The following is a 17,791-nucleotide window of genomic DNA, read 5'->3' on the forward strand; positions in this document are numbered from 1 at the left end:
CAAGTCTTTCACTGCATACTCTGCTACCTCTCCTTCTAGTGATCTTATCTTAAAGGAATATTTGACCTTAATTACCAATAAAGCAAAAGAGGTCCAACTGATTAGGTGGTGTTTTTAGCCCACAGGGCATAAAGCTGATACGGTACAACAGCAAAAAGAAGCTCAAGATGCCGAAGTCGGTCCCTGAACACTGCTTTCTTTCAGATCCCTTGGGAATTCTGCAAGCAAAGGTCTAGAATTCCTCAACAGGGGGGATCATGTTTATCAGCTTGAACAGGTCAGCTGGGCCACGATCCAGGTAGTCTGTTTGTCTCAGCTTGATGAAACATAGGCGCCATCGAGTAACAGTAGTGGTCAGGGACGATGCCAGTAGAGGTGTAACTCAAAACGAAAAAATGAAATTAAAATACGACAGTCGCCAGGCCGTTTCTTTCTGCAGATTGTAATAACTGTAAAATAGATGAGTTATATGTATAGTCTGCTCCTTGTATGCGTTTAATATCTTCACACACATATCATTTCAGGCTTGGAAAGCTTATAATATGGACCAAAGGCTGTCTACGGGGATCCCATCGCTGGAAATACAGTAAGTGCTTCCTGGAATGCCCTAGTAACCTCTTTACCTGCTGCTAAATCTACAGTGCCCAACTTCATTACGAAAACCTCACTCAGTATTCCTTTCATTAAAAAAGGTCAGATTTAAATATACTAAGCTGCTTACAGGATAGATCTCCCGAGACGTAGATAATTAACACCAAAACAGAAGCCTGATCACGGGCTTTAGTACCCGTGAATTAAAGTTTGACATTTAAATAATAACTGATGAGAAACTGCGCTTTAAAAAAAATCAAAACACCAGATCTGATGTAGCAGATGCAATAGAACGATCAGGACGTGTTATATCCAAAAATGAGAATAAAATGATAAATTTAATAACGTAGAATGAAAGTCATATACAATAAATATCCATACTGACTAAATAAACATATGCACTAGGGTCGCCAATCCCAGGATTGGGATCAGCGGGATCCTGGGATTGGGCCCCAAAAAGTCTGGGATTTCAATTAGACTGGATTAGACTAGATTTTGGGATTACATGGTGCATGCGCAGCAGCCACTGCTGTTTGCTCCACTCCCGGACGCCCGCCAATGTAAGCAGATGTGTGGGCCAGCCGGTGTGGCGGTGGGGTACGTGGACACGCCTGCTAACTAGGGATGCCAACCCCAGGGGATGCAGATTTTTTTGTCTACAGCGACTAGGTCGGCATGCATTAGGTCGACACCACTAGGTCATCATGGGTCAAGGTCAACATGGGTCTAGGTCGACACAAGCATTAGGTCGACATGGGCAAGGTCGATAGTTAAAAGGTCGACATGGGGTTTTTCACTGTTTTTTGACCATGTCGACCTAAAGACTTGTCGACCTAATGACCTCTCGACCATGACTCATGTCGACCTAAACCCATATCGACCTTAGCCCATGTCGACCTAGTGGTGTCGACCTAATGCTTGTGGACCTAGTTACTGTAGACAATATGACCATATCCCATCCCGGGAATCCCGGGATTGAGCATTTTTCAGTCCCCTATACCGGGATTGAAATAAATGCCCTGAGATTGGCATCCCTAATATGCATCCCTAAGTCCAAATGCATGCAAACTTCAAGAACAGAAGAATATAACTATATCATATGTAAGAGGGTTATGGTATAGCGGATCGAAGTTGTCTAGATGGACCATGTTATGGTAGACCACCCTAAGTCAAACCCGCCTAGTTAGATGCCTAAAGATAGTCAACCGCGTCTAGATCGCCAGCATAAGAGCGATGGGAGCATGGTCAACGTGATTATTTTTAAACATTTTGGTGCCAAATGTCACAGGGGTCCCCATGGACACTGTATAAGCTCGCAGTGTCCCCTTGCATGGCTTCTATTGTCGATCTAGCTGTGGTCGACTATCTTAAGGCATCTAACTAGAAGGGTTCGACTAAGCCTGATTGACCATTACATGGTCAATCTAGACATCATAGATCCGTTGACAGGGTACAATGTAAAAGGCCCCTGCTGAAGATAAAAAAACAATCTTGCATAGACTAGAGTTGGAACTGTTCAGAAAAACTATCATTAGAAAATTGGAGCTTCACTAAAAATATATACTGTATATATAAACAAAATGTTCTTTGTGTAAGGTGCCTCTCACAGTATATCAGTCCCAATGGCAAGTGTAGCCAGTAGCCACAAACAGTCTGTTGCAGGACACAATTACAGTAGATGTTTAGCTATCAGTAGGTCCTGAATGACACACTTCTCGATCTGGCACATAAAGTACGGGCGCAAAGGGTGAACTATAAACACGTGGGTTTTTATTAATAAAAATAGTAAAAACAATTGTACATCACAGCAAAAAACATCACAGAGAAATGGACATATATTCCCCTCTCACCCAGTGTTGGTGGTGGAGCCACAGATGGTGCAGAGTGTTCCAAAAATGGGATCCACCCTGCAGGCTCCACAAGTTTGACACTGGGCTGGGTCCTTGGAGATGATAGCAATCCTGGGTCAACGCGTTTCGAGTCTCTGGGACTCTTTGTCAAGGCTTTTTGTTCATCCACAAACTACGTAGGAGGATAGTCTATATAGGATAGATCTTTATAGACAATGGGGGAAATTTAAGATGGGAGGTCTAGTTCACATGGGATGTTGCTGTGGACAACCAATCAGAATCTACAGTACTTATTTATTGAGCACCTTCCAGAAGATAATAGATAGTATCTGATTGGTTGCTCATAGCAACATCCCATGTGAAATAGAACTCCCATCTTAGTAAATTTCCCCCAATGAGTTTCACAACCTTGGTCCTCAGCACACTTAGGACTGTATTCGATTGTCATATCGCGCCTGATCTCCAGTCTACAGCAATCAGCTCACTCTCCCCAGGGGGTGTGAGCTGAAATGTTGGCAATAGCATTTGGATGCACCCGAACTGAGCTACATTTGAATAGCTCTGTTGGGTGCCCTCTAGTGGATACTGGCACAAAACCAATTGAATATTGCCTTTACAGCCCCCATTCGGATCTGATATTCCCGGCAGCTCCTCGGAGGGCTCAAGTATGATTAGGCACATGATGTGCTAAGTTCTGCATGTGGTAAATCATTGCTGTGATGCATACACATGCGTATACGCATTGCGCAAGCTATACAATACGCCTGGCTGCGACAAGTCGCTTATATGTAGTGTTCATTCTAGAACCCTACATCTTTCAAAATTCATACATCTGCTGTGGTGAATCCTGCACAGTGTGGTCTGTATTTCAGTACTGATGTGCAGACCAGACCTGTGTTAGAAGCACCACCACACAGAGCGACACCCCAGGCAGGGAATAGGAACTGCACTGATTTTATAAGATGCAGGTCGCTAGAATGAACACGAAGCACATGCACATATGGGTCCCATTCATGGGCACACTAGTCGCACCATCCATGAAGGATGGATGAGGGTGGCTACATCTGTACATAAATAATTCTATATAGACACACAAAAGTAATGTAAACAGTAAGGTATGTCAAATGTACTTTGCTACATGATCAGGGAGCGCTACCACCTCTCTATAAAAGCAGAACCGTTGCTAGTTCGGTCCGGAGCATTGAGGACCGTGTTAACACCATGTGAAAACGAAAAGACAACTGCAACGGTATCAGAGAAATAAAGGCTGCTGCTCATCAGTCCGGATGAGTTACAATGAGTTCCAGTAGAGCAAATATAAGACTAAGAAATGTCCAAGACTTCCAAAGAGCTAAAAGCCTCCATCAATGTGCTCAAGTTCATGACTCTATGATAGGAAAAACAGCTAAACAAGTATGGCTATCCTATATATATATATTGGTAGATGCTCAATTGGTTTAGTAATACCACTCTGGTGCATGAGAGGGAGGGGTTAACACTGATAAGTAAAAAAATACATGGTTTCCCCCAGCTCACTCAATGGTATTAGTAACCAGTCTTGAACAATTTAAATAATAGAATTCAGAGATATTGGTAACATATATTTGCGCAAATGTACGATAAGCCCCCAAGCCATTCGTCAAGGCTTCTCTGTATATTGGGGGTCCCTTGTGCTATATATAGATGCAGGGTGCAGCAAAATCCAGAAAGACCAGAGCAGCACACCAGTGAAGAAACCATAGTGTGACAATATGACCTACATTGGCTCCATTAACCCCTTACCGACGCAGCATGTTTTTGCCTTCCTGACAGAGGCCTTTTTTTCAAATCTGACAGGTATCACTTAAGTGGGGATAACTTTTTTTTGCTTTTACTTATCCCAGTGATTTTGAGAATGTTTTCCCGTGACACATTGTACTTTAAGTTAGTGATAAATTTTGGTCGATACAGTTTTTTTTTTTTTTGTGAAAAATACCAAAATGTCGTAAACAAAATGAACATTTTGCAATTTGCAAAATGTTACATTTTCTGCTTGTGAGACAAATAATCATACCACTCAAAATAGTTAATAACTAACAAAGACCATATCTAAACTTTATTATTACATCATTATTTCAACTGTCTTTTATTTTTTTTGGACGCTAGGGGGCAGCAGAGTCTAAATTTTACACATAACACAGTAAACGCTGCTTTTGGCTGTTCACGTTTGAACAGCCAATCGCAGCGATCGCCCATGGCGGGGGGCATCGCTGCCCCCCCCCTGGGCAATGAGGGAAGATGTCTGCTGTCAGGGACAGCAGACATCGTCCCTCTGTCACCGCGTCTTTAGACGCGGTGACAGTTACAAGTCATGACGTACATTTATGCCATGTGTCGGGAAGTACATCCCGACCATGACGTAAATGTACGTCAAATGTCGGGAAGGGGTTAAGTTAACAATTCAAAATACTTTTTTGATGGGAGAATTATGCTCAAAGGAAGAATCCATCCACATTCCCAAAGGTTAAGATTTCTATAATAAAAATTACATTCCTCTAGCCTTTTTACACAGTATTCAAGTCAGATTGCTCCATATTCCCCTTTCCATAAACAATAGTCTACAAGTAATGGCACTATTACATCATTCTGCTTCTAATTTGATTTGCTCTTAACTATGGAATGAAAAAAGAAGCTCTTTGCGCCGCCTTCCTTGCTAAGAGCTTATGAAACTAAAAAGTATGTCAATGTCAATGTTTTTTGGGGGAAAAATCCTTAACAACCAACAACAACAACTTTATCTTTTAATTTATTTCTTCCCATTCTCATTTTATTGAACATTATAAAATGTTTTAGGGTTTTTTTATTTTCGCCTGATCTGTCATCACATACAATAGTTTGCGTAACTAGACAGCCATTACTTTCTGCGCATGTAATGTCTCATAAAGCAGCTGAACCTGCATAAATTACTGGTGCGCTGCATATGGGTGGCCAAAAGGCCAAGTTCCTGTGTATTTCTGCTTGCCCTCTAAGGAGGGTGCAAGCAGAAATCATGGGCACCCGCATCACTCATGCCTGATTGGCCGAGCATCTAATTTGTTACGTCAGGTCACCAGGGGGGGGGGGGGGGAAACAGACCTGGCACCTTCAGTACTTTATTCCAAAACATTTTTCTTTTCTTTATAAATTTATCGCATTCTTTTTAAAAATATGAAAGTATAAAGCTTTGATATCACATTTACACAAATATCTAGAATTCTACAAGGTGGGTCTAAACCAAAAAATAAATAAATGTATTGTTTCTTACACAAGCTCCAAATTACAAAATTTCCAACCAATTTACTTGACCCGTCTTTAAATGTCATGACCCAATGATCTCTGAATTGTAGCCTCTACTATAACACAAAGGACCCCAGATTTATTGCTGAGCTATTCTAATAAAATTGCAGTAGGCATGTAAACAATGATTGTGCTGTTGATTGATTGGACACAGTAAATCTGTGAAACAAAATCATCAATGGTGGAACTAGGGTAGTGGTGAAAGATAGGCCCTACAAAACTCATCCATAGCAGCTATGGTATGTTAGTAGACAAGCATGTGTCTCCATCAACCCAGCAGTTGTTTCATAATTAAATATTGAATACAATAACCTGAACAAAGATTGTATTTACTACATGGTGGCTTTTGCCAGTTTTGGCCACAAAAATTTCAAATTGTAATATTATATACAAAATACACTTGGCTTGGCAGTTAATTTTATTACCGTATTAAATTTCTGTGTCTGTCCACCTTGCATTCTATAGCCATCACAGAACAAATCTGTTATCGGATCGCTCACCCTCCGCTTCGGATCCAAACACCCACTTTCTTCCGGGGTTGTGACGTCAAATTAATGTGGTCAGTAATAAATATTTAAAAACAATATAGAGTTATAAAAAAGTGGAAAAAAAATAGCTCTATAATGAAGTTTAAATCCTAGTCTAGGATAGTGGTTCCCAAACTGTGTGCTAGGCCCCCTGGGGTGCTGTGAAGCTCTTACATTGGTGCGTTGGGTTGGTGATACAGGACCAAAGCAAATTTATTCAAAGTGATAGGACAAACCAATGATAGTGCCTGCAATTCAGAAGTATAACTGTGCACCATCACATAACTGATACTATGAAAAAAAGTTAGGCACAGTTTACTTAATTTGATGTGTTTTTAAAATTTGTTAAATAAAACACTTTAGCTTTGGGGCGCCATGTTGACACTCTAGGACACCAAGATTCAAGAAGGTTTGGGAACCATTGGTTTAAGAGGAATACGTTATATCTATATTTGTCATTTATGAAGGAGTCTGAATGTAGTAAAATAGTAGTCAAAGCAGGGTTGGTGTACAAAATCCACATCCCTATCCCCATCCTATATTCTCAAAACTCGCCCCAATCAGTTTTCATTTCCTTCATCTGTTTCACCCATCTGGAGTAGAACAAATTTTCTAGAACCATCATCTGTTATCTGATCTTTGTTCCTGGAGTTTAAAGAAGACCTTAAATGAGTTTTCTACTTCCTGGGTCCATAATTTGGAGAACCAATATCAATTGCTGCGGTGTATGGCTAGATGGCATACATTGTACTTTATTACCAATGGTTCATGAGAATATTTTGAATCCTCTTTAGAAAAGCAAATGTTGCTGCAATTAGGTATTACACTTGGCTTTAGCAAAATATATACATATCAAAGATCCAATTAATTGGTTTGTTATTCCCCTCAATCCTTTGAAATGATAAATTAAGTAATTTGGGAGTAGAGAGTATTTGGATTGAAAGAAAAAGATACTTGTGTACATCACTTAAATTAAGTTATTCAACTACCCACAGTAAATAACAGAGGCTAATTGATCCCTGGTAAATTGAGCCATGGTAATGATACTTGTTGTACATCAATTATAGGAGGGAATTCAATTAGCCATGGTAAATAACAGAAGCTAATTGATCCCTGGTACACTGATCCAAGGTAAATAACAGAGGCTAACTCAATTGTCCCTGATAGACTTCATTATAAGGGATTTTGTTTTATCTGTCTGGAGGCAGGAGTAACAAAATCCCAAATAAGATTGTAAGCTTGCAGCAGGGCCCTCCTACCTCCATGTCTGTCTGTTGTTACCCAGTTTGTTTTATCACTGTTTACTATTGTAAAGCGCAACGGAATCTGCTGCGCTATATAAGAAACTGCAAATAAATAAATAAATAAATAAATAAATAAATAAGTGACTTTTTGCAGCCGCAAGTTCAAAAACACATTGATACGGCAACTTATTCCGTGTTTTTATTTGAATTCTTTTAATTTTTTCCTTTCACTTCATGACACATTCTTTTTTATACCCTCATACCTTTAGTACCCACACAAATTTTAATAAGTGATCCATATCGCAGGTGCTTCATTTTACCAATGTATCACTTTAAACGTGTCAATTTTAAAAAAAATAATCTACAATTGAATTGCCCGATAACGCCATCAAGCAATAAATTGCAATACCATTTTCTCAGACTAAAAATCGACGGGAACAGTTGAATTCCTCCCACAGTTGCCATCTGATGGCAAAAGACAGAAAATGAAGTGTATATAGATAGTCTATTAAAAAAAAGATAAAAACTGCAGGACATTACACACTCCAGCTTGCAATTTGCCTAAATACGTGGAAATCCGCAGAGGCAAAACATTCCAGAATAAATTACAGCTATCTATAGATATCAACCTGGTACCACATAAAATAATTATGAAAAGCACATCCAAATTGTTTGAATACTTTTAATTTAAATGTTCTTAGCAAACAATTTAGTCTTTCACAAGAGATACTAATTGTCAAGGGGGAAGAAGCTGGTAGAAGAAGGACATGAATGAGACCTTTGTCTCCTGAGATGGCAGTCAATGGTGAAAACTCATGATGGCTTGAAGAGACAGGCGACAGTGGGAAGTGATGGATTGGAGGCCAGGTACAGTAATTTCAAAGCACTGGCTTGGAACAATGCCCCCTCCCTTATAACTAAGGATAAGGAGCATCTCTGACCCTTAAAGATCTTAGAGACAGGAAAAAAAATAAAAAAACAGGCGGTTTAAGACAAGATCTACGTTATTTTCCCAAAGGGGAACACTTCTAGACAGTTGCTATAGTGATACAATTAATTTACTTGGTACAACAGTAACGTCTGTATATAATTAAACTTCTAAATGGTACGTCTCGTTATTGGACAGAACAATTCGTGATCATGATTACCGTCTATACACAGACTTGGCCGCTCAGGCATGGAACAGAATATATATTTGGTACTTGTGTATTATCACGGTGCCAACAATTTCCATCGCAGGGCATTGTACAATCAAAAATCGGTCGCATCGCATGCGATCATATTGCATGCAATGCGACGCGATTGGACCCGATTTTAAATTGTACAGGCACCCTGATGCCAGATTCCTATGTTAAATCCACCCCCAGACCCGATTTTTAATTGTGCAGCCACCCTGATGGGTGATTACTATGTTAAATGCCCCCCATTGTTAACGCCACCCCACTATCAACGCCAACCGGAAGCGTGGCGAGCGCAGTGAGCCCGTGAGGGGCGGCGGTATGCATCCTCCGACCTTTTCATACCCCCACTATCCACATCTGCGTGGGGTTGATTTTATATAGCGTGGCGAGCGCAGCGTGCCCCGCGAGGGGACGCGGATTACTTCACATATATTCCGTGTCCTCTCGCCACGCTTTGGGCTCGGTGCCTCGCTGCGCTCACCACACTATATAAAATTTACTCCACGCCGACATGGATAGTGGGGGTATGAAAAGGTCAGAGGACGCTTACGGTTGGTGTTGATACTGGGGTGGCGTTAACAATGTGGGGGGGGGGGCATTTCACATAGTAATCAGGCATCAGGGTGCCTGTACAATGTAATATCGGGTATAATCGTGTATTAAAATTGTACACTCTGCCCGGGAAAGCCTCAAAATCGGGTCCCATCGCATACCTTAATTAGTGGTATGCGATGCGATGGGCGCTGTGATAATACACAAGTACCATATATTTTTTGGTTGGTTGTCTGCCTGCCGCAGGATACTTCTGACATGCCATCAGGGCAGGATTAACCCTTTGAGTGCCAACATCTCTGTGAGAGATGTACAAAATATCCCCTAAAAATTCCAGCGTCGCTCACATTTGTTACATGAACTGGTGTAAAAAATGGTGTAAAAAAAGATTATAAATACCTATGTAATGTAAACATTACAGGTCATTATGATGAAAAAAATTAAGATGATGTAAATTTTTAGAACTACTTTGACAAATTCACTTGGCATTCTAAGGGTTAAGCATTCGATATAGGGTGTCCACACCCAATCCTACAGGGATGCAGTTGAAATCCCGGCGGTCGGAATCCTGGCACTTTGTCCCTCTGTGGGTGTCCCCGACACCCATAGGGGGAGAATAAATTAGTGGCCCACTGTGTTTAGCAAACGCAGCGAGCCCGCAAGGGGGGGCGATCCACGTCCCCCCTTGTCGGGATTTCGGCGGTCGGAATCCTGGCGGTCAAAATCCTGATGCCAGAATCCCGACAAGGGGGGACGTGGATCGCCCCCCCCCCCCCTTGCGGGCTCGCTGCGCACACCACAAAGTGGGCCTGGTGCCTCGCTACACTTGGCACCCTAATTTATTCTCCCTCTATGGGTTGGGTGCTTGGAACTCAGCTGTTTAGTGTCCAAGCTAGGCTACTTGAGAAGGGCGCCGCAACCTGCCTGATTCTTAAAGTCACCCCAGGGGTGTCTATGGCCAGTCTTGAACCATCCCCAGCAGAGACGTCAACAGGCCCAGCCCGACCCTTTCATGCTGCCCCTGTACCACAGTGCACTGCTTTGCAATGATCCTAGACAGTGCCAGGGGTGCTGTCACTCACTGCAGCAAAGGACAGCTACAGTATCACTGACAGACTAGACGGAGCTTCCCTTACAGGTGCTGTTGGATCCTTCGGTGTACGGGTGGTGACACTGTGACTGCAGCAATGACAGGTGTGCAGTGGTTGAAACAGAAACCCTAAACAGCTGATCTTGTAACTTGTGGCTGGTGGACAGGAGTTATAGTGCACATTTCAGCAGTGTGTTGCTCTGCTAGGGGGCCTCCTAAGATAAGGGGGTCCGGGGTACTGTGTACCTGTGCCCGCCCCTTAATCCTTCTCGGCCTTCCGTACATGCATCAGTGCAAACCCTCCAACTGTACCATTTTAGCCAGTACAGTACTGTGTTTTTAAGGTCTGTACTGGCTAAAAACAATTTTCCATTTTGTACCAGTTTTCTGCTATTGCTTGCTCCCTGTCTGTGGCTCCACCTGATAGCAGCGGGGAGCAGAGCGGCAGACGGGGAGCAGAGCGTGTAGGGGAGGGGAACAGGAATACGCAGGACTGTAGCTGCCTTCTCTATATGAGCAGCTTCTGGATCTGGGCAATTGTGATCACACCTCCTTTGCATGTGACCACGATCCTCTATCCATGGCCACGCCCCATTTGTACCGCTAATCCATGAGGTGTTGGAGGGTATGTCAATGTCTCATCAATATATCAACTGACTCCAACCCAACTTGATTCTGAATTACAGTATAGCGGTGTAGACATACATGCAATTGAATACATTGCCAATTTCTATATGTATGTCTGGCACAACAAGACATATAACCAGTCATTGAAAGACTGGGGGACACACCTAAAAATGCTTAAAACCATTGTATCGCACAAGATCTTCATTAGACAACAAACTCACTGTAAATCCGAGCTCACAGAATGTGAATAAATAACTGCTATTTTTCATTTTAGAACTTTTTGTTGTGTTTTTAGAATGAAGACATGGTGGTAGTGTATCAAGGCTTGTAAAGAATATAGAAGTACATTCAATAAAATTATAGGTAGAAGCTGAATGACATGATGTCTCCCACCAGGGGTCTTTAGATATGATTGGCGGATCTGGCTGACTTCTCATGTAGCACCACATTGGATAAGGCAAGATACTGTAGGCTAATTATAGATCCCATTAAAGCCCAGTACACACACATCGATTTGCTTTTGATTTGATGTTAGATTCGATTTTCTATTAGATCTGGCATTAGATCTTTCCATTCGATTTGGCATTAGATCTCTACTTTTGCATTAGATATCGAATTCGATATAGAATTTGATATACATTCATGGTACATTGTACACATTCGATTTACTAGATCCCTTTCGAGATTTCCTTGGCTGCATAGAGGATTTTTTTGTTCGATTTGGCGAAAACGGAAGCGAAAATTTAGATCGAAAGGAACAACAAACCGAAACGATTTCTTACAGGATTCGATCTGATTTTGCTCCTATAAGCAAAATCGAATCGAAAATGGCCAAAAATCCAAACGTGTGTACGGCCCTTATGTATTATTCTTAATGAAATATTGTGGGCACTGAATGAGGGCAATAGCAAATTATAGCAAAGAGCTATGTAGTTTTTGTAAGACATTATTGAGATGACATAGTTCTTCTAATGGGTAGTGGTGTCAGCGGCCTTATCATAAACTCTGGCTGCTCTAAGGATCTTATTCTGGCCTGCGTGCGTTCGCACGGGGCCGATGTTTGTGCTTTGCGCATCTCTGCGCATGTGCTAGGTGCGTGCACCCACGGCGAACACACCCATCCTTGCGGGCGGGGGCCAGGGGGTGGCAGACTGGCGCATTAGCATATGGGAACGCCCAGCGTTTCATGGCTGTTCCCGTGAGAATGCTGGGCGTTCTCATGCTAATGCGGCCGTGATGGACATGCGGGGGGCGGGCAGCTGACATCCCCGGATGTCAGCTGCCCGCCCACTTTCCCCCGAGCGTACACGTAAGGTTGCTCAGAGCATGATGTGGGAGGGTCTCAGTGGCATGCGAATGGATGTTTATGTAAAACATTAATTCGCAGCCAGTGCAAATGGTAGGCCGGCGTACCACTATTGGCAAGGCGGGATCTAGCTACCTCTTGGTAAGCGAATGAACCAGAATAGCTCCCTAAGTCCAATGCCTTCATGTGTATTCTAGACTCATTCTACCTGATGCGGTATAGGGTAACTGATTATTATATTGCAGTGTGGTGGGTGACAACAGCATGGCTTCCCGCGAGGGGACACGGAAAACTAAGCAAATAGCTTAGTGGGCGCCCAACTTACATATAAGTACCGGCTTAACTGATAATTATATCGTAGTGAGGTGGGTTATGGCAGAATGGGGTGACTGATAATTATATTGCAGTGTAGTAGGTGACAGCAGCATGGGGTAACTGATAACTGTAGCGCAGTGAGGTGGGTGATGGTAGGATTAGGTAACTACAGAGGCATTATATGTATTTTGCCATACTCTCCTTTGGACAGATATATAGAGACTGACTCAGCCGGATGCAACCATCCAGTTAAATGTGGTATAACGGTAACCACCACTGTTTTACTATTTATAGCCGCGATCATTAGTATTTGGACATGCAACATCCTACACTGGGTGCAAAAGATCAATCTGGAATCACATTTACAGTCACACACACTCTAGAAGTTGGTTTACACACCAACACCACTGCCATGACACTCACACTGGACAGAACGCGTCCTTATAGTCACCACCAATTCCATAAGAAGTTTGGGCTGATAAATTAGGTTCCCACTAGCAATTTCAGTCTATATGAGATACGGGCCATGCAGCGGACCATTTGTTTTTCAATGGCGCACACTATGCAGAGATTTTATTTGTAGGCAAATTCTTAATGTTAACATAGGAATAATTTAATTTTTTTCAATTTCAATTGAATTATTTTTCACCTGTAGGGGGCAAAATCAATTGTTCACATTAATTTCTCTACTGAAAAAGAATATAGGGCTGTTATCACGATTTGTTGCCTGTTGGTGTTATTGGGCAATTTAATTACAGCACCTTTTTCTCAGGTGACAAACTGAACCATTTTCGTTTAAAAACAGATGAATCCTAAATAAGTTCCTGGATCCGTGTGTTTTTGCGATCATGTGATCCTGTTATATGCAAAGGATGGGAGGTGCCCCATTTTGCACCATTCATGGGCTGAATTCTCCCCTATGGGGCAACAAGCACTTTTGTGCGAATTCCGCTCCTGTAAAGTGCAGCTACTGTCGCGACGATTCCCACCCACAAATTAATGTTAGCTAATAAGAACAACCCTTTAACGTGAATTATACATTTACTTTCAAAATCTTCTGACACAATAAAAAAAATGCAATTCAAAATACAATACTGACATACAGCAAAAATTCTACCCAACATGAACACTTGGCCTATAATTTATTGTATTTAGGATACAAGGTGGGGATGAAGAGTGGTGGGCCCTATTGAATTGCATTAAAATAAAATAGATAAAAATTGGCGCGTCTATGAATGCAGATTACAAAAGAAAGAACAAGGCTGTTTATAGAAATGCAAGACATTTTTGTCAATTAATTTTCTTGTACAATTTTTTTTTCTCACCGTGTTTCTAATTTAATAAACATTCCTCGCAATGTTTTATTTATTCTGCTGTATTCTACTGTATCTGCTACACAATAACAGCACTAGCATACTGCGCTAATTACCAGAAATAGTAGCATGAATTTTAAGAACGGTATTAAGGTCACCGATTTGCTTAGGTACTGGGGAGTGGTTAGCTGTGCAAGTGGGATCCAGCGCGCCGGTGGAAAGGTTAGGTACCTGGGAGTGGTTAGGATTTGGTTGAGGGAGTGGTATCCATTGCACCAGGGGAGGGGAGGCCATCACACCAGGGAAATTAGGGTTAGGCACTGGGAGGAGTTTGGAGTAAGGCTACGGGAGTGGGATCCAGTGTATGAGGCAGAAGTGGAGGTTAGGATAAAGGGGAGGTTACAGGATGCTGGAGGGGAGGTTAGAATGAGGGAGGTGGTTAGGGTTATTCTATAGGAGGGAAGGTTAGCGTAAGAAGAGAGGTTACAGTTAGGATGCTGGAGGGGAGGTTAGCCTGCATGAGGGGATTTTAGGGTAAGGGGGGAGAGTAGGCTGCAGGAGAGGAGGTTATGGTAGAGGGGAGAGTAGGCTGCAGGAGTAGAGTTTAGGGGAGAGTAGGCTGCAGGAGAGGAGGTTAGAGTAAGGGGGAGGGGAGGCTGCAGGAGAGGAGGTTAGGGTAAGGGGGGTGGGTAGGCTGCAGGAGAGGAGGTTATGGTAGAGGGGAAAGTAGGCTGCGGGAGAGGAGGTTTGGATAAGGTGGGGAGGGTAGGCTGCAGGAGAGGAGGTTATGGTAAAGGGGAGAGTAGGCTGCGGGAGAGGAGGTTAGGGTAGGCTGCAGGAGAGGAGATTATGGTAGAGGGGAGAGTAGGCTGCGGGAGAGGAGGTTAGGGTAGGCTGCAGGAGAGCAGGTGATGGTAGAGGGGAGAGTAGGCTGTGGGAGAGGAGGTTAGGATAAGGGGGAGGAAGGCTGCAGGAGAGGAGGTTATAGTAGAGGGGAGAGTAGGTTGCAGGAGTGGAGTTTAGGGTAGAGTAGGCTGCGGGAGAGGAGGTTATGGTAGAGGGGAGAGTAGGTTGCAGGAGTGGAGTTTAGGGTAGAGTAGGCTGCAGGAGAGGAGGTTATGGTAGAGGGGAGAGTAGGTTGCAGGAGTGGAGTTTAGGGTAGAGTAGGCTGCAGGAGAGGAGGTTAGGGTAGGCTGCAGGAGAGGAGGTTAGGGTAGACGGGAGAGTAGGCTGCAGGAGAGGAGGTTGGGGTAAGGGGAGGGTGCAGGAGAGGAGGTTGGGGTAAGGGGAGGCTGCAGGAGAGGAGGTTGGGGTAAGGGGAGGGTGCAGGAGAGGAGGTTGGGGTAAGGGGAGGCTGCAGGAGAGGAGGTTGGGGTAAGGGGAGGCTGCAGGAGAGGAGGTTGGGGTAAGGGGAGGGTGCAGGAGAGGAGGTTAGGGTAAGGGGAGGCTGCAGGAGAGGAGGTTAGGGTAAGGGGGAGGCTGCAGGAGAGGAGGTTGGGGTAAGGGGAGGCTGCAGGAGAGGAGGTTATGGTTAGGATGCTGGGGGAGATTAGGTTTTGGAAAAGTATTTTGGCCTACTTCGATTAATTAGCACTGCCAACAAAATCCAGGCTCCTGATGCTAATGATGGGATTCTGTGCGCACTGTATACAGTACAGTAACGTTTACTGTTGTCACTTTGGGTGATAACACAGGCACGCGCTGACACAAGGTCAGGGAGGACGGAGTGTGCGGTCCTGGGTGTAATACAGTACGGACACATGGTGGCTGCGCTGCCGCCTCTTACCTCTGTGCAAAACACAGCGCAGTGCTCTGAGCGGCATTATATTCAGGTTCATGCTGTCTACGAGTTCAACTTCTCACATGTACGAAATCCACGTCCGCCTATTGGCTGTCATTCTCTGGCGGAAGCTCAACAATCGCGCACTGTGGTAACAACGGAGCGCCGCTGGTCCAAACTTTCCTACAAAGCAAACTTTTTTTTTTTTTTTTTTTTTTTTTAAACCGCACGCAGTGACAAATGTATAGAATTCTAGCGACTTCCAATGAATAGCAGGCGACATACATGTCAGCAGGAATGTTCCAAACCCTGCTTCTGCCGTTTACAGTCATTGTTATGTTTTTCAATTAGTGTAAACTTGGTGCAGTGCAGGTATTGAGACTTACCAGGGAAGGTCAGCTGCATGAGCTAATTTAATATTTCGTAGCTGTGGTGCCTTTACACGGGATGCAGTTTAAATCCCGGCGTTCAAAATCCCGGCGCTGAAATCCCGACACTTTCTCCCCCCGTGGGTGTCCACGACACCCTCGGAGGGAGAATAAATTAGTGTGCCGAGCGTAGCGAGGCACCGGGCCCGCTGCGTGGCGAGCACAGCGAGCCCGCAAGGGGGGGTGATCCACATCCCCCCTTGTCGGGATTTCGGCGTTCGGGATTCCGGCGTCGGGATTTTGAATGCCGGGATCCCGACCGCCGGCTTTTCATGCCGAATCCCCTTTACACATAGCTACTACGGATCCTCGACCGCATACATTGAATTTGTTGGGAAATAATGCGCGGACATGTAATACTGCTTTTACACCAAAATTCCAAGATCTGACCCAGTATTTGGAACACTAGGGCAGATGTATTAAGCTTTAACAAGCGATAAATGCAAGGGTGATAAGGAGAGATAAACGTCCAGCCAATCAGCTGCAAACTGTCATGTTACAGGCTGTGTTTGAAAGAGAAGCGGTCATCTGTCTACGTCAACAGTCATTAGGTCGACCCTGGAAGGTCGACTGGCCCCAAGGTCGAAAGGTCGACATGGGTCAAGGTCAACATGACTTAATGTCGACATGGGTTTAGGTCGACAGTCATTAGATCGACATGAGTTTTTCTCTTTTTTTTTTTGAGCCGACATGTGCCGACGGGTGGTATTTCATGCCCTACCATCCACTAGGGCGTGGTGGGAGTGAAGTGAGCGATGCAAGGGGATGCGGTTCAACTCCAACTGTGTCCATGTCGACTGTGTCGACATTCGGGTCAAAAACCTGTGAAAACCTCATGTCGACCTAATCCCATGTCGACCTTGACCCATATCGACCTTCCGGGGTCGACCTAATGACTGTAGACCTAAGTCTGTTCTGACAGATGTACCGCTTTCGTTTGAAAAAAGTCAGTAAGGAGCTGATTGGCTGGACGTTTATCTCTCCTTATCACCCTTGCATTTATCTCTTGTTAAGGCTTAATACATCTGCCCCACTGTTTCTATCTGGGATGCACTGCAGTGCCGATCCAGGATATTCCCGGGACAGCACCATTCACACTGCACGAGGATGCGGTGTCTTTAATGCCAGTGCTTTCCGCTGGCTGGGACTCCCATAGCGCCTTTATCATGCTGGAGGCAAACCCAGCACTCAGGAAAGTCTAACTTTAATTCACTGGGATTATTGTAGCACTAATAGCTGTCCTGGCAATTACTACCCCAGCATATTGAAGGAGCCTTTCACATTGATAGATATGAATATGGCACTGCACATGAGCACCAATTCCGTAGCTGGCCAGAGGCTGCTGAAGAGGGATTGTAAGATCCCTCTCCTGCAAGAATGCTTCCATAAAATGATTTAAAGGGCCAAACTCCAAAAAGTAATTTGGAGAGTGGTTTGTATCTGTGTGTCAGCAGGAAGCTTTGCCTTTGATGGCTGTGATTTACTGTCAGACTGCACTTAATTACTAAATAACGAAAGGTGATCAGAACATAAACTCCACCCAGATGATGTGCTGGTCAGAATCTAACCGAGGGGTTAGATTACTGTAGATAAACTGTGGCATTCTGACTTCTGTGGAACTACACATCCCAGCAAGCTCTGCCAGTTTTATATGGCAAACAGCAAAACTATG

General features: G+C 43.8%; 1 protein-coding gene across 3 annotated transcripts in view; it reads right to left on the reverse strand.

Moving 5' to 3' along the window:
- METAP1D (methionyl aminopeptidase type 1D, mitochondrial) overlaps positions 1-15,839 on the reverse strand; it is a 182,305-nt gene extending 166,466 nt beyond the window's left edge. For 2 of the 3 annotated variants that reach the window (XM_083154812.1, XM_083154811.1), the window contains exon 1: positions 15,698-15,839. In XM_083154812.1, coding sequence (XP_083010938.1) covers positions 15,698-15,749 — 52 coding nt within the window. In that variant the 5' untranslated portion in view covers positions 15,750-15,839. The remainder of the gene's footprint in view (positions 1-15,697) is intronic. The other variant, XM_083154813.1, reaches the window with a different exon arrangement.
- Between the last annotated feature and the right edge of the window lie 1,952 nt (positions 15,840-17,791).

This window comes from Crinia signifera, chromosome 7, assembly GCF_055691185.1.
Source record: "Crinia signifera chromosome 7, ASM5569118v1, whole genome shotgun sequence".
Classification (NCBI taxonomy): domain Eukaryota; kingdom Metazoa; phylum Chordata; class Amphibia; order Anura; family Myobatrachidae; genus Crinia; species Crinia signifera.